General features: G+C 45.1%; 1 protein-coding gene across 1 annotated transcript in view; it reads right to left on the bottom strand.

The window, feature by feature from the left end:
* Positions 1 to 285: 285 nt before the first annotated feature.
* The window catches only part of LOC141998064 (uncharacterized), a 33,930-nt gene continuing 8,631 nt past the window's right edge, over positions 286 to 25,584 (bottom strand). Inside the window, exons 6-11 of the mRNA XM_074970702.1 lie at positions 12,589 to 12,728; positions 6,461 to 6,559; positions 6,001 to 6,084; positions 1,689 to 1,843; positions 1,248 to 1,357; positions 286 to 406 (exon numbers count right to left, since the gene is read on the bottom strand). Coding sequence (XP_074826803.1) covers positions 286 to 406; positions 1,248 to 1,357; positions 1,689 to 1,843; positions 6,001 to 6,084; positions 6,461 to 6,559; positions 12,589 to 12,728 — 709 coding nt within the window. The remainder of the gene's footprint in view (positions 407 to 1,247; positions 1,358 to 1,688; positions 1,844 to 6,000; positions 6,085 to 6,460; positions 6,560 to 12,588; positions 12,729 to 25,584) is intronic.

Genomic DNA, 25,584 nt, shown 5'->3' with positions numbered 1-25,584 from the left:
ATGGCACATAGGTCTCCAGTGGTAACATTGGTGCTTTACAACTTTTAATTTTCAAACGGTTCCTAAGAGCCAAGTATGTCTGCTCACACACGATGCCCAGGAGGCAGCCAGCTCCTCATGAAATCAGACCCAGCTCCTGAGGAACAAGTGAAAGGATCTTCCTTGGAAAATGGGTTTGTTGGAGGCTTTAGAATTCTTTAATTAGCAAATGTGTTTTTCTTTTAGAAAATAAACAAGGACACTTGCTATTTCAGTTATGCAAGTGCAGCTCATTGGTGTGACTGCTTATTTCAGGGCAACTTTCTCACAAATCCATTTCGCTAACGCCAGGCAGGTTTCCGAAAGAGCACGGTTCCCTTTGATCATCACACAGCTCTCCCTTTCAGCAGCTCCTCTTAGCTGGAACCTGGGGAACAAAGAGCAGGAGTCACTGGTTATTTAGCTTTACTGAGCAAGATCTTTAGCAGCTATCCCTCATTCGGAGGGGTGGTCTGTCTCCATACTAGCTTCCTTCATTCGTACTTTTCTGCAGAGCCCTAGTTAGTAATATGCCTCACAGAGTGGGAAAGGAGCTGGGCAGGCTCAATTCAGTGCTGGAAAACATAGCAAAATCCACTGCGATGATTGACCAATACTGCCCGTGGGTGTATTCAAACCCCACTGCTGGGGAGCCAAGCCAAGGAGCCCAGCAGCACCTGTGCGGTCCTATTTTGTACCACTGTGCCATGTGCACTGAGTGGTGTCTGAAGTGGGTGGAGCTTAGTTGGTGGGCGGGGCTTGGGAAAGTACCACCCCTTCCCCCACCCCCATGGCAGCCCTGGTGGAGGCAAACTGTACTGCTCAGCAGGAGAGGGGACCCTGACCCTGCATTAACGATCACATTGCTGGACAAGGGCCACCTTACTCAGGCAGAGCAGCACAGCTGAGAGCTAACATAGGTGTGAACTCTTCAGCAAGTGCCTCTTTAGCAAGACAAGTATTGGGCTTAAGCTAGTGTCTTCCCTGACATGCCCATTCTCCAAACAGACCCTGACCCCCCTTTATCCTGTGGCTTTGCAAGCATACAGGGGGCTTGAGACTGACCATCTCTCCATGGGGAGGACTCTGCCTGGGGCTCAACTTTACTTGTGCTCACAGACAGCCTCTTCTCCTGCTAGCACTAGAGGGCACTAACTTTGTGTTCCCACTTGTGCACCATGCAAGACACACTCAGTGTCAAAGCCAAAGTAGGAACCATGAACACTCACAGTGTTTCATTGAACGTGGAGCCGTCCACCCAAGTCCATTTCCTCTCTGGGGATGTAACACTGAGTCCAAGCCAAACCAGGTTCAATTGTGAAATACTCAGTATATACGCCTGTAAGTGACAGGACGGAGGAGTCTGGGTGAATATAACCTGCTAGTATTCTCTGGCTTCTTTGCTCTCTCAGCAAATGAAGGAAGAGAACCTGCTACACAACTGTGCAATAGATTTATACCCAATTTCTGATGTTTCCCTTTCCCAGTCTCACCCCCTCCTTCCCCTCCACATAACAGTGATATTTTAATGTGCTCTGTAAAAGATTTTTCTTAAGCCAAATGTCATACAGCTGGGGCATTGTTGTTTTGCTGGAAGCTCATTGTATTACATTATAACTAGTGACACTCATCTCTCAAGGGGCGGGTTAAGCCATTTTTATTTACTGTACCATCTCCTCCTTGTCTTGGATCATGACCATTTGAGAGCTCTTCGCTGAGCAGTCCACACGACTCTCATTCCATGTTTTACTTTCTTTAGAGACCCAATAGCACTTGTTCTTGTGCGGCAGCCAACCAGCGGGGCACAGTTTGCACTCACAGCCCTCTAGAAATAGACATGGAAAAGGCAACATTAAATGGGCCGGAAAGTTCTGAACAGTGCTGAGCTTCGCTATGTTCACGAGGGGCTTTCAAACTATAAGCATTCTCAGCCAAGACATTTCTCTTTATTCATTGTTTGTTTGAGGAAAGGCCCATTATTCAAATAGCAGATGGAGGTGCGGGTCAGGAGAGAGGTGCTCTGGCAGAGCTGTAATGTGAATATGAATTCATAAGATTGGGCCCACAATTCACATTTTGCAGGCTCAGTATCACACAATGCATTTCCCCCCAAGGAGCACCGAACCTCTGAAATGAAAGACACAACAAAACTGTTGCCTTCTCTGCTGAATCACTTCTGGAGCATTTTAAAAGTAGGAGGAGGGAGGTAAGGGATTCTCGTAGGAAGTTCTGGCTTCCCAGAATGCTCCCAGACAATTGAGGGCTGCGTGCTGATCACACACACACACAAAACCACCTTACAAGAACAGTATTACAGTTGCAAAGTCAAGCACTCAAAACTTAGTAAGTGTCAGAATTAAGGTTGCCTGTGCAATCTTTATTGCGCCCCCTTGTGCATATTTATTATGATCCAGTCCATAATTACATAGCCACATGCCAGTTTTCTCCACCAGACCCCTGCTTCATTCAGGGCACATGACGGACGGTGCTGCTGACTTACTGAGCAGCTGTTCAATATTTTGTTTTCTTCTCATTCAATGTGTAGCCCCAGTAGTACTGTGCACTATTCAAAGCCGGCTCTGAAGACAGAACTATTAATTTCCTCCTGGGCTCTCCTCTGGCACCCTGCTCTATAGTATCTGAGTGCTTCACAAAACAGTAATGAATTTTCACAGCACCCCTGTGAGATCAGGGGATTGCAATATTTCCATTTTACAGATGGGGAACTTAGGCACGGAGAGTTTAAGGTCAAAAGTATCCACTAATACCGGGTGCCCAACCTGAGACACCTAGACTCAGACTCTCAAAAGGTACTTAGGATACCTGAAAAATCAGGGCATTTAAAGTACTTAGCATTCTATAGTACTTCATATGTTCAGGGCACAGCTCCCATCAATTTCAGTTACAGCTGTGACCTCTCAGCACTGCTACAAATCACACCCCAGCAGGGCCGCTGTAAGGATGTTTCGCGCCCTTGGCGAAACTTCCACCTTGCACCCGCCCCAGCCCTGTGGCAGCTTCCCACCCGGGCCCTGACGCGCCCCCCTGAGGTAGCTCCGTGCCCCCCCCGACCCTGAGGCACCCCCCCCATGGCAGCTCCCCACCGCCCCCTCCCTCCCCTCGGCCGGGGGAGCCATGCGGCAGCTCCTCGCCCCAGCTCACCTCTGCTCCACCTCCTCCCCGAGCACGCCGCCGCTTCTCCCGTCTCCCAGGCTTGGGGTGCCAAACAGCTGTTTGGCGCCGCAAGCCTGGGAGGGAGAGAAGCAGAGCGGGGCGGTGCTCAGGGGAGGAGGAGGAGCAGAGGTGAGCTGGGGCGGGGAGCAGTTCCCCTGCACGCCGCCCCGCCCCTCCCCTCCCCTCCCCCGTTACTTGCTGCTGGCGGCCCTCCCTGCACCAGCTCACCTCTGCTCCACTGCCCCCCCAGAGCGCACTTTTGGCCGCCCCCAACCACTTGGCGCCGTAGGGAGTCCGCCTAGTTCGCCTAGTGGTTGCACCGGCCCTGCACCCCAGGCTCTCAATTGAGGCACCCAATGAATGGAGGAACACGGTGAGTGACCACCTGTGAGAGGATTGGTTTAAGTAACTCTCCCCCACCACCAGCCCCAATGTACTCTCTCCCCCGCCTTCTGGCTCTTGTTCCTTCTGCATTCAACTCAGGCAACTTCCTCCTCCATGCTGCCAGGGCTCAGGAGGACACAGCAAGCATGTGAGAGACAGGCTCCCCGCTTTCAGTGCCACTGTCAGGACCCAAACCTGCATGGAACGTCCTACTCAGCCCCCTGTAGCTCTGGGCTGGAGCATGCTCATTGTTGATAGAATCATGAATTTTCAAAGGCTTATAACTTGGCCAAATTTGGGCAGATATTCACAGGCGCAGCTAAAGGCAGACAGATCCCTGATTCGTAAGCCACCCCCTTGCCAAATGTCAAGTCCCTATTCCACACCATGGGGACAGCACTAGAGCTTCTGAAAGACAAAGTCTCCAGAATTTTTTAACATGAGAAAAACAATGTATTTTCACGAGGCTCGTTCTCAGAAACAGCTGGACAGTTATGTCTGAACTAAAAAAAAAATAAAAATAAAAAATCAAGCTGAGGCAGACCCCTGACATGGAAAGGTTCAGCCCGAACATTTAATCTTCTGCAAAAATAAAAGCAACTGAAAACAGGCTCTCCTAGTGGGAAGTATTGTGCTATCTTAACAGGTGGTGCTACCAGCCTCATCGATAATCTGCACATGCACATCCTGAATGCCCGTACTCAGGGCCTCAAAAACCAGTATAGGGAAAGCCAGCGCTACCTAGGGGTGGAGTAGGGAGGCTGAACACCTGGGTTCTAAGTCCAGGTCTGACACTGCCCCACTCTGGGTGTGTCTACACTTGTGATCATTAAAATCCCAGCATCCTCTTTTGACTAACAGAGGATTCACCAGCTTGTGTAACTATATTTTTTCCTCCCTAAAAATCTCTCTGGCAATTTCAATTGGATGGGGAAGATATTTCCGAATTGTGGTCTATGGGGTGCTTGTAGGTACTCCATGAAAGCTGACAAGTCACATCTGCCTGAATCCTCCTCAATTCCAGCTGCTATTCTCACTATAAGACATTTACAATTACATTTAATGCTTTCCCAGTACTACTTGTTTATGTGAGCAACTGCTGCAGTTGCCATTGAGATGTAATAGGATTGAAAAAGGGAGGGAGAAGGATCTGTGGGTTTACAAATGGGAGGGCAGGCGTCCAGGAGGTGCTCTATACAAAAAAACAGTTGAAACGCTCTGGGATTTGGAATTGTTCTTCACTTCCTCTCCTGAGGTACTGTATAGTGTTGTGTGCGGCTAAACAGCTAGCAAGTTTCACCCCACATGTGGTGACGCTGCAGAGGTAAGTGAAAAGATTTCCCTGTTACACAGTCACATAGGAAAATTTGTTTCTCTCTTTTCCTTTTGAAGAAGTTCTTAAGTTACATTCACGGATATGTTAAAAGAATGTTGTTTAGGCTGCGAAGGCAAGCAGCTGAAAGCTAGGAAGTGTAAGAAATAAGATTGCCTAGACACCCTCTAATCGGCCCCTCTGTAAAACATTGATACAGTCTTTAATGACATGATCACATTTTGTTTTTTCCATGAGACCCTGCCTCATTCAGTGCATAGGATGGACAGTGGATGAGTCAGATGGCTTTAAGAAGAGGAAAGATGCTCTCGTGTTGAAAGCACTGGACCGGACTCTGCCACAGACTGTCTATGTGATGTTCAGCAAGAGCCTATCTAATGCAAGAGGGCAAAGTGAAGATTTTACGCACAACAATACGTCTGTCATTTCCTAACTTCTGAGTGCTTGACTTTGCAGCCAAAACATTCTTTTAATGTAGTTTTTTTATGTAATAGAAATTTTATTACACTATAAAATGTGCCTGTTTCGTACACAATGGAAGTACTTTGAATGACCACTAGATGTCACTCCTACTACTTTGCACAAACAGCTGAAAAGGTATTTATTAGAGCTGCTTGAAATGTGGGACTATCCACAAAACATTTTCAGAGGGTTTTCCCCTTTTTTACCTTATTTGCTTTCTCTCCTCTTTTCCCCTCACTGGAGAAAAGATGTGAAAAGATAAAATGTATAGGGAAGTGGGGAAAAGGCCATGATTTTGAAACTAAATATTTAGTTTTTCTCTGAAAATTTCCCCTTTGGAAAAAAATTGAAAAATAAATTTTGTCATGAAAAATAAATGTTGACAAAACCCTCTTTTCTGATTAAGAATCAGAAATGTTTCAGCCAGTTGTAGCATTTATCTTGCAGCCATCAAACAGAACAAAATGACCAGAAAAATAAAGACAGGAAGATGAAGGTATGGCACGTCTCAGCTATGTATAAGTTATTGTGACATAGTTGCTGAATTTTCAATCAGTGAGTTTGGAGTGAGAGTTCTTCCAGGTAGGCACAACGTTGCAAAGAGCACAAAGAATAGCAGATACAGTTACCTGTTGAGTTGTTGTCTGGCTTTGAATCCTTCAGACTGGAATTACATCCAATTCCATTTGTTGTTCTCGGTCTTTCAGTCTGACCTTCACAAGGATGTGTAACAAAAGAGAGAAGGTAAAAAGTATCAACTCACCAAATACCGTGGGATATCTATCAAGTTAGGATGGGGACAGAGAAGCAGCGTGAGATGGAATCTCACTCATTATCCATTGTAAGGTTCATTCCACATTTTTGCACATCTCACAGTGAAGCTGTTACAGACAAATAATGCATGTTTCATGTATCAAGCTCTCAACTCTACTTTGTTTAATGTAACACTTTTGATGCCTATGGCAGTGATGAAATGCCCGGTAATTTATTCAGAAATGTTTTCGAGGCCAAAAAATAGAATCTAAATGGAACTGCAGAGGAAGAGGGGAATTCACTGAGCCAACGAATCTACAGTGCTGAGATACTCACCCCAAACACCAAGCGCGATCACAGCTGCCACCAGGATGATGTTCCCAGCCCATCCAAGCCATAGAGCCAGCCGATGCCAGCATGGGCACTGAGGGATATCTGCAAGAGTCAAAACCTAGTGTAAAGATTTATAATGAAATATGGAAACTTCTTCTCCTTAGGAGGCTGCTCAACTGGAGATAAGGATTAAGTTCAGGCTCATGTAATATGAGGAGGAAAATGATCATGCTCAGAGTTTAAAACTCTGAGACCACATCACCCTCACAAGGGCAACATTAATTGTCTAACTCGATGGAAGTAGAGGAAAGCTGAAGAAATACCAAAGATAACTAATGTTTAATAAAAAGAAAAGGAGTACTTGTGGCACCATAGAGACTAACAAATTTATTTTATTTATTTATTTATTTGAGCATAAGCTTTCGTGAGCTACAGCTCACTTCATCGGATGCATGCTCATGAAAGTTTATGCTCAAATAAATTTGTTAGTCTCTAAGGTGCCACAAGTCCTCCTTTTCTTTCTGCGAATACAGACTAACATGGCTGCTACTCTGAAACCTAAAGTTTACTAGTTAACAAGTTCACATCATCCTGTATCACAGAGGGCCAGATTCTCTGCTGGCGTCACTGTGATGAAGTGGGAATTTTCTGTAATATTTTTATGAATCCTATGTGTACCTTACTTTCTCCCACACTTTGCATTGCTATGCAATGAGGGGCGGGGGAGGGAAAAGGATTAAGTTTGCTCTCAGGGCAGACTAAGGGCTAGTCTACACCGGCAATGCTAAAGCGTTGCCACGGCAGCGATTTAATGTGGCTTGTGTGGTCACGGCAGAGCGCTGGGAGAGAGCTCTCCCAGTGCTCTAAAAAACCCGCCTCCAATGGTGAAACTTGCTGCTCGGGGGGTGTTTTTTCACACCCCCAAGTGAGAAAGTTGCCGTGCTGCAAATTGCCAGTGTAGACAAGCCCTGAGAGAGGGGCTGTGAGTGTGTGTGTGCGTGTGTCACTTAGCTGTCTGAGTTGACTGAATGGGTCATTAACAGGACTGTCCAAGGCTGACCCATATCAGTGGAAATTCTGAGAAGACAATGGAAAGCCCAGTCACCAGGGCACTGACATCTAGCAACCCATGATCCAGAGGGAGGAGGATTTGCCCACCTCTCAGCAGAGAAGCAGAGCAGAGACCCCAGCCCCAGAACAAAGGACCAGGAGGTGTGAGGAGAAGTGTGGGCTCTGGAAGAAGCTTATGGCTCTCTCTGACCTGGGAACTGACTAAGAAAGGAAGTCAAAGAGAGAAAAAGAGCCTGAAAATGGAGTTCATTATAGCTTGTTAGGTGAATTGTGACCAGAACAGAATGGTCTGTGTTTTACCTTTGTGTGTCTGCTAACCTAAGGACTTCCCATGTTGTGTTCCAGGTGACTAATAAATCCTACTCTATTTTGAAGACGTTTTTTGAGGTGTCACTTCAAATACTGGCTGGGGTGCAGTAGTGGCTGTAGGCTGTATGAGTCTCTGCCAGGAGTCTAGCTCAGCTGGACTCACTGAGCAGAGCTCACAGTGTGGAACAGGAGTGCTGGAGCCCTGTAGCTCAGTCTAGGAGGAGGTGAGGCTGTGTGGTCTACCCTGAAGGAAGCATGAGACCCCTTGGGGGTCCGGCACACTGAGGGGGATCCTCAAAGAGACGGTTCAAAAGCTGGGGCACAGCTCCGATCCCGTGGAACCGTGACAGGGACTCCAGTGAAGTTAATGGCATTCCATGGAGTTTTGTCAGCGGTTTGGTCCATAGTGTTCGTAAAGGGGAGATATTTCACCATATAACTGCATGGCAAAAACAGGCTACAAGTGGTGGCAATGGCTGCCTCTGACTTGGCTTTTTTCATCCATCCATCCATGTAGACATGTATCCCTCAATGTCTGCTGTGCGCCAACCCCATCAGCAGACACTTGGTAACTACCCATGGTGCTGTTGACAAGGTGATGGGAAGAACTGTGAATTGAAAGTACCTGACTCCCATGCAGAATCTCAGGTATTTGCAATGGTTCTTCCCGATAGCCAGGTGGAAGTATCCATCTTTCATGTTGAGAGATAAATACAAGTCTCCTTAAGAGTGAGGGAAGGATTTGAAGCCTGACATATTTATTCATGTCTTTGGGGCCCAGAATAGGTTATAGACCTTCCTTCTTGGGGATGAGGAAGTAGTGGGCGTAGAGTCCCTTCCCTTGGTTACACAGGGGAACTTCTATAGCTACTTTCAAGAGGAGTGAGTCCCCTTCTTCCAGGAAGACTTTCTTGTGAGGGGGAATCCCTGAGGAGGGGACCTGGTGCAGAACTGGATGGAATATCTATCTTGAATGGTCTCTGTCACAGGGTGGCTGGCTCCTGTCACTTGAAGCAGGTCCAGTGTCCTGTGCCATAGCAGGTGCTCCCAGTTGGGCCAGTCAAGAAGGGAGGCATTGCACCTGGGGCTACAGGGGAAGTTCCACTGAGCGAGGACCAGCTGCGAGAAGGAAGCTGACAGAGAAATCTAGGAAGCCACAGGAAGCAGGACTGCCAGAGTCCATTGGGAAGGGAGGCATGAAGAGTCTAACATCTAAAGGGTGAGCTGAGGAACTGTTTGTTTAAGTTTGGACAATAAACCTACTTAAAGGAGACTGTGGGTGTGGCAGTGAATCCTTGGCAAGCGGGGAAGAAGCCCTGCCTTGTGACAGTCTCCAAAGCCCAGCAATCAGAAGTTAATTTATTGTGCACCAGTCGCTGTAGAAGAAGAATAGACAAGGACTGAAGGGAGGGGACAGACAATGTCAGAGGGGAAGGTGCTAGAAACTTGTTTGGCCCGAATGTCCCATTAAACCAGCTGCTTGTAGGCAGAGGAAGAGGACTGTGATGAAGAACGCTGGAAGTTCTTTCGTTCTTGTGCTTTCGAGGTCTCCTCCCACAGCCACTGTGGAGAGAGGCTGGAACCTTCTTAGTGAGCAATACGCCTGATACAGATTGTTGCTGAGCCCTCCCTTTGAAACCTGTCAAGGTTCAGATAATTCTCAGGCTGGGTAGGACATACGTTTCTAATAAGCACGGCCCTACTGGGTCAGACCAAAGGTCCATCTAACTCAGTATCCTGTCTTCTGACAGTGGCCTATGCCAGGTGCCCCAGAGGGAATGAACAGAGCAGGTGATCATCAAATGATCCATCCCCTGTCACCTATTCCCAGCTTCTGGCAAAGAGTAGATTTGATCTTCTCCAGATCTTCTCACTGGCCCTTAAAAGGCAGATCTTCTATCCTCCACTGGGCTGCTATAATGAGGCCTGGGGAGTGGGGTCAGGAATATCTACACAGGACTATCCCAGTGGCCACAGCCCTTGTATTGGTCTCCTAGTAACTTGCTATGTTGACATTTGCACATAGTTTTCAAATTTTAGGGAAGAAAGTGTTGGTTGGTTGGATGGTGCAAAAAAGCTGTGAGAGAAGATTTAGAAAATCGTCAGTAGACCGTGGCAGAGGGAACAGGCTCAGTCCCTGAACTGTCCACTTCTTGACATTCTAATGTTTGGTGCTTTTAAAATGGCTCTGACATTTTCCTACTGTAAAAAAATTAGAAAAGCCACCATGAAGTACAACCCTAGAAATTGCTTTACATTTTCAAAGCTGTCCTCAAAGAGGAAAAGGGCAAGAGACTTAAAAACATAATTTAAAATAAAAAGAGTAATAGTCTCTACTAGACTCCACTGAGTTTGTAATCACGACAGGAGACTTCAGCACTTTCAATATCAAAGAACTTCACTTAGAGTAACTTTAAAAACTGTAGCCCATTATTCATAAAAGTCCATCTTACGTGAGAGTTCTCATTGAGACTTAATAAATAAAACTTATGTCCTTAATAGAACAAGATGTTCTGGAGACATATGTGGACAAAAAATGGTGTATTTTAAAAAAGTTAAAAGCTGCTTTTCTGTTTAATTAAAATAATTAAATGATTTGTTAAATTGATTTCAATTTTTCAAAGAAAACAATTCTTGTCTGGCCCCAGATTAACAAATTTCAGGATAAAACAGGGGCGATGTCAGAGATGGTGTTAAAAAATTAGGCTTGTACTAGGAACTCTTTGACCACTGTAACTTCTGTGGCTCCACAGTTTAAGCTCCAGCTTCCAAGGGAAGCAAAGACATGTGTAGAGACCCACCTCCTGGCCACACCAGCCCATTTCCATTTTCCAGCCCCGGGGGGCACCGCATAGGGCTGGAGCTCCCCCAACTCCCTAGAGAGCTGGATCAGGTTTTCCCCAACAACATCCTGGACCCTGCCCATGACCCCAGGGGCCTGCGTGCATCACAAGGGACAGAAGTTCCAACTCCTGGAGGCTTGAACGGAGAGAGAGCTGGCATGGACCGGGCTCCACCAAGAGCCACCCCACAAACCAACACCTGAACCCAGTGGTCTATTTCCTCCCTCTGCGATACATGTTTTGCTGCAGCCAGCTAATTAAATTAGTCTTGTTCAAGCAGTAGCAGTTTGTGCTGCAATGCTGAAGCTTCAGGGTTCAAACTTTTCTCAGAATAATGTTATTTAGATTGCAAAGTCAAGCACTCAGAAGTTAGGAAATGCCAGATTTACAGTTACCCCAGCAAACTTCTCTCTGCTCCCTTGTGCATATGCATTATGACAACATATTTCCATGTAATAAAGACTACTTTTTTCCCCAAAGGATCCCTGCCTCATTCAATATGCAAGATGGTTGCACAGTGGGGCAGAATTAAGGTTGTACAAGCCACTGTATGTCTGACATTTCCTAACTTTTGAATGCTTCACTGTGCAAAATAATGGTTTTTAACTTTTTATATGTAATCCTGCATATACTGTACTGTACACAGACTGAGTGATACAGTATCTGGACTGTTAGTATTTAATTTCCTTGTCACCTGAAATATCAGCTTTATATATTTTGATTCTAAGATTAACAGCAGAATAGTCATCTAAAATGTCCTCTCATTAGTAGCCCAACTATTTATAGAAAATATGCTCTGAAAATAGCTAATATATTTACTATTTTACCACAGTTCTGCGAAATATTAGAATTTTTTATTTTCATATACCAATCTTTTCAGGAGAGTCTTGTAAAAAGTTATACTATGATTTATATATTTACATTTTACATCCTTTTAAGTTTAGTTTACAGTTCCTTGTATATTCATTGTTCCTGGAACACTGAAAGCTATTATTTTTCCTCCTCTCCTTCCTACTGTGTTGGTCTCCCGGAGTTAAGAGTTGTCCAAACTTTAATTGCTCTGAAGTGTAATGACTTGACTCCTCACAAATCTTCCCTATCCAGGTCTATTCAGAATCCAGTACAACCCCCTGCTGCATCCCCCACAGTTTTCATCCTTTATTGACCAAGTTGCCCTTCATATCTTTCTCTTCTCCTCCCCTATTTCCTAACCTGGGTTGCTAGACTTCAGTCTCCCTACTTGCCTCTTCATGAATCTTAGCAGATCCTTTTCTCCACACTTCCCTCACCATGTGGAATCACCTCCATGACCCTCTGCACTGACTTCTCAGCAATTTTCCAAAACCAGTCCCTTCTCCCTGATCTGTGTGACATAACATTCTCTCCAACAAGAAATGAAAGACAATTATATGAGTCTCCCAGACTCCTTGTGTTCAGTCTTCCCAAGATTAGATCAGTGCATTACTCTTTACCTATGACTTATCCCACTATACTATGTACTGCATCTTCAATACAGCATGAGTATCCACCCCCAAGTGTTTATAAAGTAAGTAGAAAAATGCCATAATATAACCCTGTATTATTCTTCACACGTAATTTACATGTATAGACTGGCAGTAGCTCTGAAGATTTCTGTGACACTTTGTATTAACGTGAAAGTAAAATGCACAATATTGCATTAAAGAGATTCAGTTCCTAGTTCTGACAGATGGTAAATTACCTCATATTTGCCGAGTCCTAACATACAAATGGAACATAGAGACTCATACCTGCCCTTTGTTTCTAGAAAAACTTTCTTTAAATATCTGTGCTACCCATAAAAACAAAAAAATACATTCAAAAAATTGGAATCCAAACCAAAAAAAGGAGCGCATACCAGTACAAAACTAAGAAGCTAAATATACTTACTGGGGTGCTGAGATGAATGCAGTGACTTTGAAGTGGAAAAAGCTTCAGGAATGTTTAAATCAGCATATACTATTTCTCCAGCCATGGCAAGTGCAGAGGAAGATGAGAGCCTACAAGAAGGCAGACTGTCTAAGAGTTGCCTCGCATTTATGCATGAACCAAGATGACAGACGTATCCAGTCAGAGGAAGTGTCTATCAGAAGGTTTTGACTTCCTTCTTTCCCAGCAATCTAAGAGTGAAATCCAGGCACTAGAGATAAAGTGTCTAAAATATAATTGCACGAGCTAATCTGAGACATTCTCTCAATACATTGGAGCTGGTGCTGGGATTTCACATAAACTGTTGATTTTTCCTATATTAAAAGAAAGCTGCTCCCTGGTGCGTTTGGTTCAGAAGCTCTGGGCATTTTAAGAGAAGAAATTCTTATCGCATTAAACTGGAAAACAGATTGAAAAATAAGAACTTTTTAATTACAATTCATATTTCCCATTGGAGATAGATGTCTTTAATTTATGTCTCATCACTAGGGACAGTCATACCCCTCTCTCTAGCTATTCTATTCAGGTGCTACACTGTTACCCCTTTTAACCTGACTGTCTGCTCAAAGTTGGGACCTCTGTGGGTCGTTCCAGTTAGGAAGAGAAATTGCTGATGGAGTCTGTTACCTTTGATGCAATCTGATTTACAAAGAATGTACAAAGTCATGTTTCCCCAAACTCAGGAGGAACCAAACAGGAGCCAGTGTCCTTGTTCACAGGTCCAAAACTCATTTCACCTTTCCAGCCCAAATCCTCTCTCTAGGCTACTCCCCTGGCCAAACCATGCTTCTAGTGGCTTGTTCAGCCTCTGTGTCTGTCCCCGTCTCACCCTCCACCCCCGGTTTCTCTCTCTCTGCTCTGTCTGATGCTTCTCTTCACACAGACACACACACATATATTTCTAGTCAAACAATACACAGTGGAGTCTTCTCCCACACAGTGCTAATTTCTGGGTGGGCTCACGTCCACCTATGTCTTAAGTGGGGACTTGGGATTATAGACTCATAGAAGATTATAGTTGGAAGAGATCTCAAAAGGTCATCTAGTCTAACCCCCTGCTCAAAGCAGGGCCAACCACAACTAAATCATCCCAGCCAGGGCTTTTCTTAACTTATCTTAAATTGGGGGTTCTCAAACTGGGGGTTAGGACCCCTCAGGGGGTCACAAGGTTACTACATGGGGGTCACAAGCTGTCAACCTCCACCCCAAACCCTGCTTGGCCTCCAGCATTTATAATGATGTTAAAGATGTAAAAAAGTGTTTTTAATTTATAAGGGGGGGTCACACTCAGAGGTTTGGTGTGGGAAAGGGGTCACCAGTACAAAAGTTTGAGAACCACCGTGACTTAAATGAAGGCCAGTGGTTAAACCTGCAAGAACAGCATTAGTACCATTCCTTTGAGATATTCAGACTCTCATAATAGCACTTCCTTGGCAAGCTGCGCCTGGTCCAGGGAAAAGCTGCTCTGTTGCATTAGGACTACAAGGCACTGAGTGACATCAACTCCTACTGAAGTAACAGGAGGAAAGGGTGCTCAGCACTTCACAGGATAGAGCCCTGTGTCCGACGTCGGGGCTGTAGGAGTCAGCCAAGGTTCTGCAGAATTTGTGCCCACAGTAAAATAGTCAGGTTCCCTTGTCACACAGTGACCTGACAAGTAAGAAGAACAGTTGGAGGAAACTGGTCTTATGCAGTAATGCCGGCACCCCTAGGTCTCACGTAGCACTTGCTAGTAACATTAGTTTATTAACAACCTGGTTGATAAATCTGCAGCTCCAGAGTCGTCTCCACCTCACTTCTCTGTCCATCCCTTATACCCCTCCTGTTACTGCAACAAATCCACCCCTCTGTACAGCAATCTTAGAGACTATGGCAGTGCAGTAAAGGAGGCAAAACAACCCTCCTGATCCTCCAACATCCATGCAGCAGAATCATGGTCAATGGAGCTATTTTGCATGGTGAACTGGCTAAGCAATCCAGGCTGCATAACCCAGACATCAGACCCAGGCGTCCACTGCTGTGAAGAGCTGTCAACATGCTTCACTGATAAGATCAACCCAATATGTACGAATGGAGCTGACTGGGAAAGAAAATTCCGTTGCTGACCAGACTGTATTATTCACCCCACCATCTCTGAGTTTACCCCCATCATACACACTGAACCTCAAGAAATCCTGAAAAATGTTAGAGATACAACCTGTGAAACAGATCCGTGCCCCTCCTCGCTAGTACAAGTAAGTACAGCTATGCCCACTATTCATGGAAATAATCAACACCTCCTTTAGAGAAGCTCACCTACCAAATTCCTTGAGAAATACAACAGAGACAATTTGGGGGATCTGTTTTTGTACAACTCATGAATTCTGGTTAATTTTATGAAATTCCTCTATCACTGAGTGCCTCAGCGTGTCTGGCAGGGCCCTTGAGATGTACAACACCCTCTTCCTTTCCTTTCATGGTCTGAAAGAACCTGTAGAACAAATAAAATAAATCATTAACCTTAATACCTGGTCTCTGGCCAAACAGTGGGTATGTTAAGGAAGGTGCCTGATCTGGGAGAACCAGTTTGACCCAGATGGTCTGAAGGGAGCGGGTTTTGGAGAATAGAAAGTCCACAAACAGGAAAACAAAGAAACCAGGTGGTGATTTTCTCCAAAGACTCAGAGGGACTCTGAGACAGAGGAAGTTTGAGCAGGAGAGAAGAATAGAGAGGGATGCTTTTGGACCAGAGAGGACCTTCTTTGACTCTGGGACCAGCCAAGGTCAAAGGAAGCAGGCAGGAGGAGAGAGCAGACTGCACATTGCAGAGGAGAAGTCATGAGGAGAGAGGTACAGAGGTGGGGACTTGGAATCCTGAAAGGATACTGCCCCAAATCCTGACAAACACTCCAGCATGGATAGGAAAGTGAAACAGGAATGGTGTACAGTAACTCCTCACTTAAAGTCATCCAGGTTAATGTTGTTACGTCACTGATCAACTAGAGAACATGCTCCTTTAAAGTTGTGCAATGCTCCCTTTTAACTTTGTTTGGCAGCTGCCTGCTTTGCCCCCTGCTCGCAGGAAGAGCAGCCCATTGGAGCGAGCTGGTGGGGGCTTGGAACCAGGGTGGGCCAGGAGCCCCCCCCATCAGCTCCCCACTCCACTAAGTTCCCTGTGTGGCAGCTGGCCAGCAGGCTATCAATTGCGGGGCAGTTCAGCTGTCGTCCCCCCCCCACCGTGTGCTGCTTCTGACCTCTGCCTTGGAGCTGCTCCTGGGAACCTCCTGCTTGCTGTGTGGGGGCAGGGGAGGGAGGGAAGAGGGGTGCTAATGGCAGGGTGTCCCCCTCCCCCTGCTCCTGCCCCCATCTTCACAGAGCGGGGGGGGGGGGAACAGGACATGACAGGGCTCAGGACGGAGGTTGCTTGCTGGCAGCAGCTGCTGCCAACTTCCTGATCTGCTTTAAAAAGCAATGTACTTAGAGTGGGGTCAGCGTACTTAAAGGGGCAATGGGCGTCTCTCTCTCTCTCTCACATACACATTGTGTGTGTGTGTGTGTGTCTCACACACACACAGTCTCTGTCTCCCCTCCCTCCATTCATGCTGCCTTGTAGAGTGTGAGGCTACAATAACAACGTGTTAACCCTGGAGGCCTCAGCCAAAAGCTAGTTCATCATTTAGCAGGAAGGCATTCCCTGGGAAATATCCCACCCCCTTCCACTCTCCGACTTCACCACCTCAACCAAGCTTCATAATCATCATTGCTGTGCACAGTATTAAATTGTTTGTTGAAAACATATACTGTGTATATGTATATATATATATATATAAAAATATAGTCTTTTGTCTGGCAAAAAAAATTTCCCTGGAACCTAGCCCCCCCTCCCCCGCCCACCTTTACATTAATTCTTATGGGGAAATTTGATTCAGGGGGTTGGACTAGATGATCTCCTGAGGTCCCTTCCAACCCTGATATTCTATGATTCGCTTAAAGTAGCATTTTTCAGGAACATAACTACAACGTTAAGCGAGGAGTTACTGTACAGATGTTTTAGTGTATTGACAAGAGCTGTACATCTCTGGAGCTATCTAAAATGAACAGTGATTGGTTTGGGAGCCTTTTGCAAAGTCTCTGTGTTACATGCTTCAACTATCACACTTCCCTGGAGAGGTAAACTGTAACCCCAAATACTCACAACATCAAACCTCTGGAGAAGAGTACTTGAGATACTGGGATGTCTGTGTGGAGGTCAGCACTGATCCTGGGGGCCTAGGGTAACTGGAACACAAGGTCTCATTTCCATGAAGGGGCCACAGGCATAGCGCCTGCATCCAGGGAGCTTGCCAGAGAAGCCAATGAAAGAGAGCGCGCGGGGGCCTGCTCAAAGTCAGGAAGCTTATAGCACAAGGGTCTAGCATGATAGCTTGATACCAAAGACAGAAGCCTGGTGAGTGTCCAACAGAGGGAGCTTTACTAGGGCTAATTACTTAATTAATCTATTAACAAAGAATTAAAGGACAGTAGTATAATCAACACTAATCAATAAAGGGTTTATGGAAAATAGATCCTGTCAAACTAAATTGATATCTTTTTTAATGATGACATTAAAAGTTTAGTTGATAAAGGGAATAGTATTGACGTAACATACTTGGCTTCTGTAAGGCATTTGACTCAGTACCAAGTGACATTTTGATTTAAAAAGCTAGCGAGCTATAAAATTAACAAGGCAAACATTAGATGGATTAAAAAGCTGGTTAATGGATATGTCTCAACGTGTAGTTATAAATGGGGAATAATCATCCATCACGTCTGTTCCCAGTGGGGTCCTGTAGTGTTCGGTACTTGGACCCACACTATTTAACATTAATAAAAATGACCTGGAAGAAAACATTAAATCATCACTGATAAAGTTGGCAGATGATACAAAAATTGGGGGAGTGGTAAATAATGAAGCAAACAGGTCGTTGATACAGAACTATCTGGACCACTGGGTAAGCTGGGCACAAACAAACAATATGCATTTTAATATGGCTAAATGTAAATGTATACATCTAGGAACAAAGTCTTCAGGGCATGATTACAGAATGGGGGGGCTCTCTCCTGGGAAGCAGTGATTCAAAGAGATTTGGGGGTCATGGTGGATAGTCAGCTGAACATGAGCTCCCAGGGCAACACTGGCCAAAAGGGCTAATGCGATCGTGGGGTGCGTAAAGAGGGGAATCTAGAGTAGGTGTAGAGAGGTTATTTTATCTCTGTATTTGACACTGATGTGACTGCTGCTGGAATACTGTGTCCAGTTCCACTGTCCACAATTTAAGAAGGATGGTCATAAATTGGAAAGAGTTCAGAGAAGAGCCATGAAAATTATTAGAAAATATGCCTTGTAGTGATAGACACAAGGAGCTCAATTTATTTAGCTAAACAAAGAGAAGGTTCAGGGGTGACTTGATGACAGTCTAGAAGTACCTACAGGAAGAACAAATATTTAATATCTTCAGTCCAGCAGAGAAAGGTCTGACATGATCCAATGGCTGGAAGTTGAAGCTAGACAAATTCAGACAGGAAACAAGGCATACATTTTTAACAGTAAGAGTAATTAACCATTGAAACAACTTACCAAGCATCGTGGTGGATTTTCCATCACTGACAACTTTTAAGTCAAGATAGGCTGTTTTTTCTACGAGATCTGCTCTAGGAATTATTTTGGGGCAGGTCTCTGGCCTGTGTTCTACAGGAGGTCGGACTAGATGATCGCAATGGTCCCTTCTGGCCATGGAATCTGTGAAGGATTATGACACCAATAGTTTGTTCAATCCTCAAGAAACCAGCACTTGACCCTGAAGACCTGGGCATATTTAGTCCTGTGAAAAGAACCCTGGCGGGTGGGAACCTGATAACAGTCTTCAAATATGTTAAGGACTGTTATAAAGAGGACAGTGATGAATTGTTCTCCATAGCCACTGAAGGTGGGACAAGAAGCAGTGGGCTTAATCTGAAGCAAGGGAGATTCGGGTTAGACATTAGGAAAACCTTTCTAACTCTCCGGGTAGTTAAGCTCTGGAACAGGCTTCCAAGGGAGGTTGTGGAATCCCCATCACTGGAGGTTTTTAAGAACAGGTTGGCCAATCACCTGTCAGGGATGGTCCAGGTTTACTTGGTCCTGCCTCAGCACTTTATGATTTTTGAGGTCCCTGTCAGAACTACATTTCCATAATTTTATTTGCTAGGTGGATCTGCAAAAAGGTTAGATTGAAAGAAAAATATATAATTCACACATAAGAAAGTGCTAGAGTCAGAATATCAATTCGTGTAAATTGTTGCAGATCCATTGAAGTCAATGTCACTGTGTCCATTTGTACCAGCTGAGGATTTGACCCCTTAGTCCTCATATCAAATTTTATCGACATCTCATGTTGTAATTAGGCATCAAAATCAATGGCCAAATCTTTAAAAGATTCACCATGTCAGGTGAGGAAAAAAGCAGCACTGTCTGGCGTTAGAATAGGGGGTTGGGTTGTATTTCCAGCCCTGGCTCGGATGAACTGGGTTGTTTCAAAGTGGGTATTCTTTGGATGCTGCTATGGGGAGAGCTGTGCAAACAACTGTTTCAGTTCACGGACTGTCCCGAAAATTTGAAAAGTAAAACAGCAAAACAAAAAAAATTGTTCCAGATTGAACAAAACATTTTGTTTGACCCGAAACCAAACATTTCATTTTGTTTTCCATCTTTAAAAAATTTTTTTTTTAAAATACATTTCAAAAGGAAAAGCCATTTAGATTCAAAATGTTTAGTTTTTAAAAAAAAAAAAAATCTTTAAAAGATATCCATTTCCATTGTTTCCATTTTCTGGGGAACTTTTTTAGGTTTCTCTTTGATCAAAACAATTAAGTAAATTAGACAAATTCACAAAAATGTTTCACTCGCCCTGAATCTGCGTTTTTAATTGAAAACTAGTTTTCACCCAGCTCTAGAGTTAAGGTTGTTTAAAAGTGGATTGGGGAATATGAAGATGGGACCACTGCTCTCGTCTCTTTTTGAAATGTTTAAAATACTATATAAACATAAAGGGCTTGTCTACACTACTGCTTAAGTCGATGTCAGTTACGTCGCTCGGTGTGAAAAAGCCACCCCCCCGAGCGACAACAAGTTACATCAACTTAAAGCGATGTCTACACCAGGCTATGTGGCAGGAGACACTCTCCCACCAGCAACGCGCACACATCTCACTGTGGTGGAGTCATTAGGCCGAAGGGAGAGCTCTCTCCCGTCAGCATAGCATGTCTTCACCAGATGCACTGCAGCGGGGCAGGTGTACCAGTCCAGCTGTGCCAATGGAGCGCGACAGCGTCACCAGCCCTGACACTTTTAAAAAACATTCTGTTAGCTGCTCTGCTCCCTCCCTCCTGCACTTTTACACTTCGACATTTACACATGTTTACACCGAGAAGAGGGCAGGAGAACAAGGGACAGGTGAGAAAGGAGAGGAGACAGCATAGAAGGTGCACAGGGGGCTTAAAATGGAAGCAGGAAGGGGGATGAGGAATAGAAATGAAACAGTTTTTCAAACTTCACTCACAAAGAGGCTTTTTGAAAGCACATTCTGATTCTGCCGGTGGGATTGTTGTCCATCAGTAACAGAAAGGGAAGTGGCAAGTATCATTCTTTTATAAGACAGAAGTCATGTTATTCCTGAGTGTTGCCTGCCAGGCACAAGGAGAGTGGGACTGAAGTGCCCTGAGCTTGCTACCCTTACCCAATGGACACAAATCAGATGTCAAGAATTATAACATTCATAAACCAGTTGGAGAACACTTCAATCTCTCTGGTCACTCGATCTCTGACCTAAAAGTCGCAATATTACAACAAAAAGACTTCAAAAACAGACTCCAACGAGAGACTGCTGAATTGGAATTAATTTGCAAACTGGATACAATTAACTTAGGCTTGAATAGAGACTGGGAGTGGATGAGTCATTACATCCACTATTTCCCCATGTTTATTCCCCCCCTCCCCTTCCTCAGACGTTCTTGTTAACTACTGGAAATGGCCCACCTTGATTATCACTACAAAAGGTTTTCTCCCCCCACCCCCGCTCTCCTGCTGGTAATAGCTCATCTTAAGTGATCATTCTCCTTACAGAGTGTGTGATAACACCCATTTTTTCATGTTCTGTGTGTATATAAATCTCTTCACTGGATTTTCCACTGAATGCATCCAATGAAGTGAGTTGTAGCTCACAAAAGCTTATGCTCAAATAAATTGGTTAGTCTCTAAGGTGCCACAAGTCCTCCTTTTCTTTTTGCAAATACAGACTAACATGGCTGCTACTCTGAAACCTACCCTTACACTGAGGTACTCTACTGCATTGCACCAATATAATGTGTTGTGTCCATAGGTCGATATGCGAAGAACAAGATACTTTATTTAATAAACAGCCTCAGACTCTGACCTCAGGCCTGTGTTCTAGGCTGGTGTGTGTCAGCTCCACTGGAGAAATCTATACCACAGAAGCCTCAGCAATGACCAAAGCCTGCCTGATCATTGACTCACTTTGTGCTCTTTTCCTGTGTGATCACTAAATTTCCTGCTGGTGTTAGCATCTGCTCTTTATTTCAGATGCATTTTGTAAAGAGACCTCTTACTCTGCATCCTCCTGATAAGTGAAACCGTTATGGAGGATGAAAAAAATGTTGTTAGAAGCAGAGTAATTGAAATACCTCAAAAAAGGTGTCAAGGAGTCTGAATGAGAAGCATTAAGTTAAGTACCCAATTATTCCTATTGAATTTCAGTGGGATTCAAGCGCTTGAATCTCAGGCTCAGATGAAAATCTCCTAAATTTGTTCTTCGTTGTTTGTAAAACGTGCGTGAATTTGTTCTCATGAAAGGGGGGCGTCTTTCGGGGCTGTCTGAAACTACCACCACACAGGCTGCTGTGGTACAAGCCTCCGTGTCACAGGGCACCGTCTGCCGTCTAACTCTGACCACAGAACCTGCCGCTGCTCCGTCAACCCTGGGACGTTTTTAAGTATGATCTGTTGGAAAAAAAAAAAAATGGTTACTCATCTTCTTGTAAGTAGAAAAGGAGGACTTGTGGCACCTTAGAGACTAACCAATTTATTTGAGCATAAGCTTTCGTGAGCTACAGCTCACTTCATCGGATGCATACTGTGGAAAATACAGAAGATGTTTTTATACACACAAACCATGAAAAAAAAATGGGTGTTTATCACTACAAAAGGTTTTCTCTCCCCCCCGCCACCCACTCTCCTGCTGGTAATAGCTTATCTAAAGTGATCACTCTCCTTACAATGTGTATGATAATCAAGGTTGGCCATTTTCAGCACAAATCCAGGTTTTCACTCCAACGAGAGACTGCTGAATTGGAATTAATTTGCAAATTGGATACAATTAATTTAGGCTTGAATAGAGACTGGGAATGGTTGAGTCATTATAAAAAGTAACCTATTTCCCCTTGCTTATTCCTTTCCCCCCCCCGACTGTTCCTCAGACGTTCTTGTTAAACCCTGGATTTGGGGGGGGCAGAGGGGGGGGGGGAAGAGAAAACCTTTTGTAGTGATAGACACCCATTTTTTTCCATGGTTTGTGTGTATAAAAACATCTTCTGTATTTTTCACAGTATGCATCCGATGAAGTGAGCTGTAGCTCACAAAAGCTTATGCTCAAATAAATTGGTTAGTCTCTAAGGTGCCACAAGTCCTCCTTTTCTTTTTGCAAATACAGACTAACACGGCTGCTACTCTGAAACCTTCTTGTAAGTGTTGTTCTTCGAGATGTGTTGTTCACATCCACGCCAATCAGGTGTTTCCTTTTAAAAAATTAGGAGATTTCATCTGAGCCTGAGATTTAAGCACTCGAATCCCACTGAAATTAAATAGGAATTGGGTACTTAACTCCCTTAGGCTGCTTTGAAATCTCAGTTTAGACGCAAAAAGCTGTATACTATTAAAATCACCGTAAAGTTGCAGTTTAAGTGAGCAAGAGACAGGAAGGGGCAAACGTGTTTCTACAGCACAAAGCAATATGATGGGGAGCGTTTGTATGTACAGTATTTTGGTATTTTAAGATCCTTTACAGTGAACATTGGAGCACCCAACTTTTCATAGGTCTATATGCTCCCCCTCCCCCCAAACCTTGCAAGATAGAACATTATATGTGATTATGTTCTATATGCTGACACAATCTCCCCCTCCACAAAAAAATTTTGAAATGACGCCACTGTATTAGAGTAAGTAGCATATAGCTGGAAACAAAACTGTACGATTATTCAGCAGATCCATGAGGTCTGGGAACATGTAATTTGTGAGCAGAGCAATTAGTGAAAAAATGATGCGGATGTTTAGCAAAGGCAGGTGGGTAATAAGGGGGAAGAATTTTGTGGTTAACAGGATGATGCACAAAAGAGATTTTGTTAGCTGTTAATCACTTCACTATGGCGCTCGCAGAAGTGGTAACAAAAATTGTCATCTGATTTTGTTTTCTCCAGTAGGTTTCAAAACAAGTTCTCACCTTGCAAACATTTATGCAGATGCTTCGCTTTCCGCATGTGAACAGTCCCACTGGCATCAAGAGCAGTATGCACATGCTTTAAGGTAAACATGCAGAAGAGCTTGCAGAATCAGGACCTAGCTCTCTGGAAAAAGGTAGCTGGGCTCAGGGGCTTGCAGTATCAGAAGTCTGAAGTGTTAATTGTGCTGGTTAAATGCTCAGTTTCCTTTCTTGTACAAACCAGCAAGCAAACAGCAGAAAACTTTGCAGGGCTATCTTTAACTCAGCATGGGTTGTGACACCCACTCTCATAGAAAATACAAAATAAAAAAAAGAATTTGAGGGACAACATTAAAAAGTTTAGACCAACATCTATCATCTCTGGAAACTGTTGTAGTCCAGTAAAGAACACCACATAGATTCTTAATCTCTGTAAAATAAACATCTCTACCTTTTTAAAACCCAAAATAAACAAACAGTGACCCCCCAACCCCCTACGTCTAGTGTCACAATTCACGTTTACGAAGGACAGCAAGAGCAGATCCAAAAGCAGCAGGTATTGCCACACTGGGCTGGGGAAGGGGAAGAGGTGGGGCCCATCTGGAAGGACCCCCTCTCCCCCCGGCCCAATACCTCTAGAACCAGAACTGTGCAGAAGCGATCTCTCCCACCGCAACCTACAAGAGCACCAGGACCCAGGCAGCAGCAACCCCCCACCCCGAGCCATGATGTGGGGCTGGGGAAAGAAAACGTCCATGGAGGAACTAGTCCCAGAGGCCAAAGAGACGGTAGCCTGCAGGAGCAGACGCAGAAGCTGCCTCAACAAGTGCTACAGCAGGGACTGGTTTGCTCCAATGCCTTCCCCTCAGCCTCACCCCATCATGCTTCCATGTTCCTCTCTTCCCTTCCCTCCCTCTCCTATGCCCCTTCACCCCCTTCCTTTGTCTGTTCAGCAGCTAATCCCCTCCTAACTAAACCCCATCCAAGGAATACAAATTACTGGGGCAGTAGCAGGATATTTCCAGGCCATCACATTCGTTTACTCTGCTTGTCTGTTATGCCCATTTCCCTGTCCTGTATATTTAGACTGCTAAGGTTTTGGGGGCAGGGACAATCAGCTCTATTTGTACAACACTTGCTACAGCGGGGGCCCATTCTACCTGTCAGAAATACCTATATGGAACCCATGATCATCATAGGTCTGAACTGCTGTTTAGTGGAGCATGACATGTACTATACAGCCCAAGCCTTATTCAGGCAAAGCTCTCAGAAGAAGACGGCCATTTAAAAAAAAAAAAAAAAAAAGGCCTTAAGGTTACTATGTATTTGTACATGAAAAACACATGTGATGTGCAGAGGATCTTTGCTCATACCAATCACGTAGTTCTATCCAATTCATGTATAAAAGCGTTTGTTTGGATGCACAGATTTTGGCTGCCATGCATGAAACATATTTAGCACCCAAGTAGCAAGGCCACTTTGGACACTGTAGTGAGGTGGTGTGGTTCCCTGCCGCCCTGGAGAGAGATGAGCCCCAGTGCATCAACAGAAGGAAAGAGAGAGCTCATTCAGATCCTGGCTCACATATCATATGCCTTTGGAGCACGCGGAGCGGGGTGAGCATAGGCGCCGACTCTGTGGGTGCTCCAGGGCTGGAGAACCCACGGGGAAAAAATGGTGGGTGCTGAGCACCCACCGGCAGCCCTGCTGATCAGTGCCTCCCGCCCACCTTGGATCAGCTGTTCCGTGGCATGCAGGAAGCACTGGAAGGGAAGGGGAGGAGCGAGGGCAGGTGCGCTTAGGGGGCGGAACTGGGCAGGAAGAGGTGGGGTGGGGGTGGAGTGGGGCGGGGCGGGGCCTGGAGCAGAGCCGGGGGGGGTCGAGCACCCCACAGCACATTAGAATGTCGGCGCCTCTGGGGGAAAGAGAATAAATGGCTGTGTAGTCCAAGGGTTAGGACACCCACTCGGGAGGTAGGAGACTCATGGTCCAGTCGCCCTGCTCCAATGAATATTTATTTATTCACAGTGGAACAGCTTCAACAGGAGAGACTTAGGGACCCTCTCCCCATCAGACTACCCCTAGCTCAGTGGCTGGTGCATACTCCCAAGAGACCCCTCTTCATATCCCTTCTCCCCCTCAGGCAGAGAGGGACATTGAACCTGGGTCTCCCACATTCCAGGTGAGTGCTCTACCCACCGGGCTAAAAGTTATAAGGTGGGTGCCGCTCTCACCTCCAGTGCTGCCCACATCTTGAATGGGAGCCAATGTGGGAGGCAGCCCCTGAGCACACTTACCGGATCAGGCCCTGCATGTGAGCTAGATGAGCAAACACCTACCTACCCTGGGTCATGGATTGTGTGGGGACTTAGGCGGGAGCTCGGCATCCTGACACCTCCAGTGAGGCAGCACGGCCTATGCTCAGAGGCAAAAGCACCTAGGGAATTTTTCCCATGAAAAGGTAGGTGTC

The sequence above is a fragment of the Natator depressus genome, chromosome 14, assembly GCF_965152275.1.
Source record: "Natator depressus isolate rNatDep1 chromosome 14, rNatDep2.hap1, whole genome shotgun sequence".
NCBI classification, from domain to species: Eukaryota; Metazoa; Chordata; order Testudines; family Cheloniidae; genus Natator; species Natator depressus.
The sequence above is the reverse complement of the archived record's forward strand: the minus strand, read 5'-3'. Positions and strand labels throughout refer to the sequence as shown.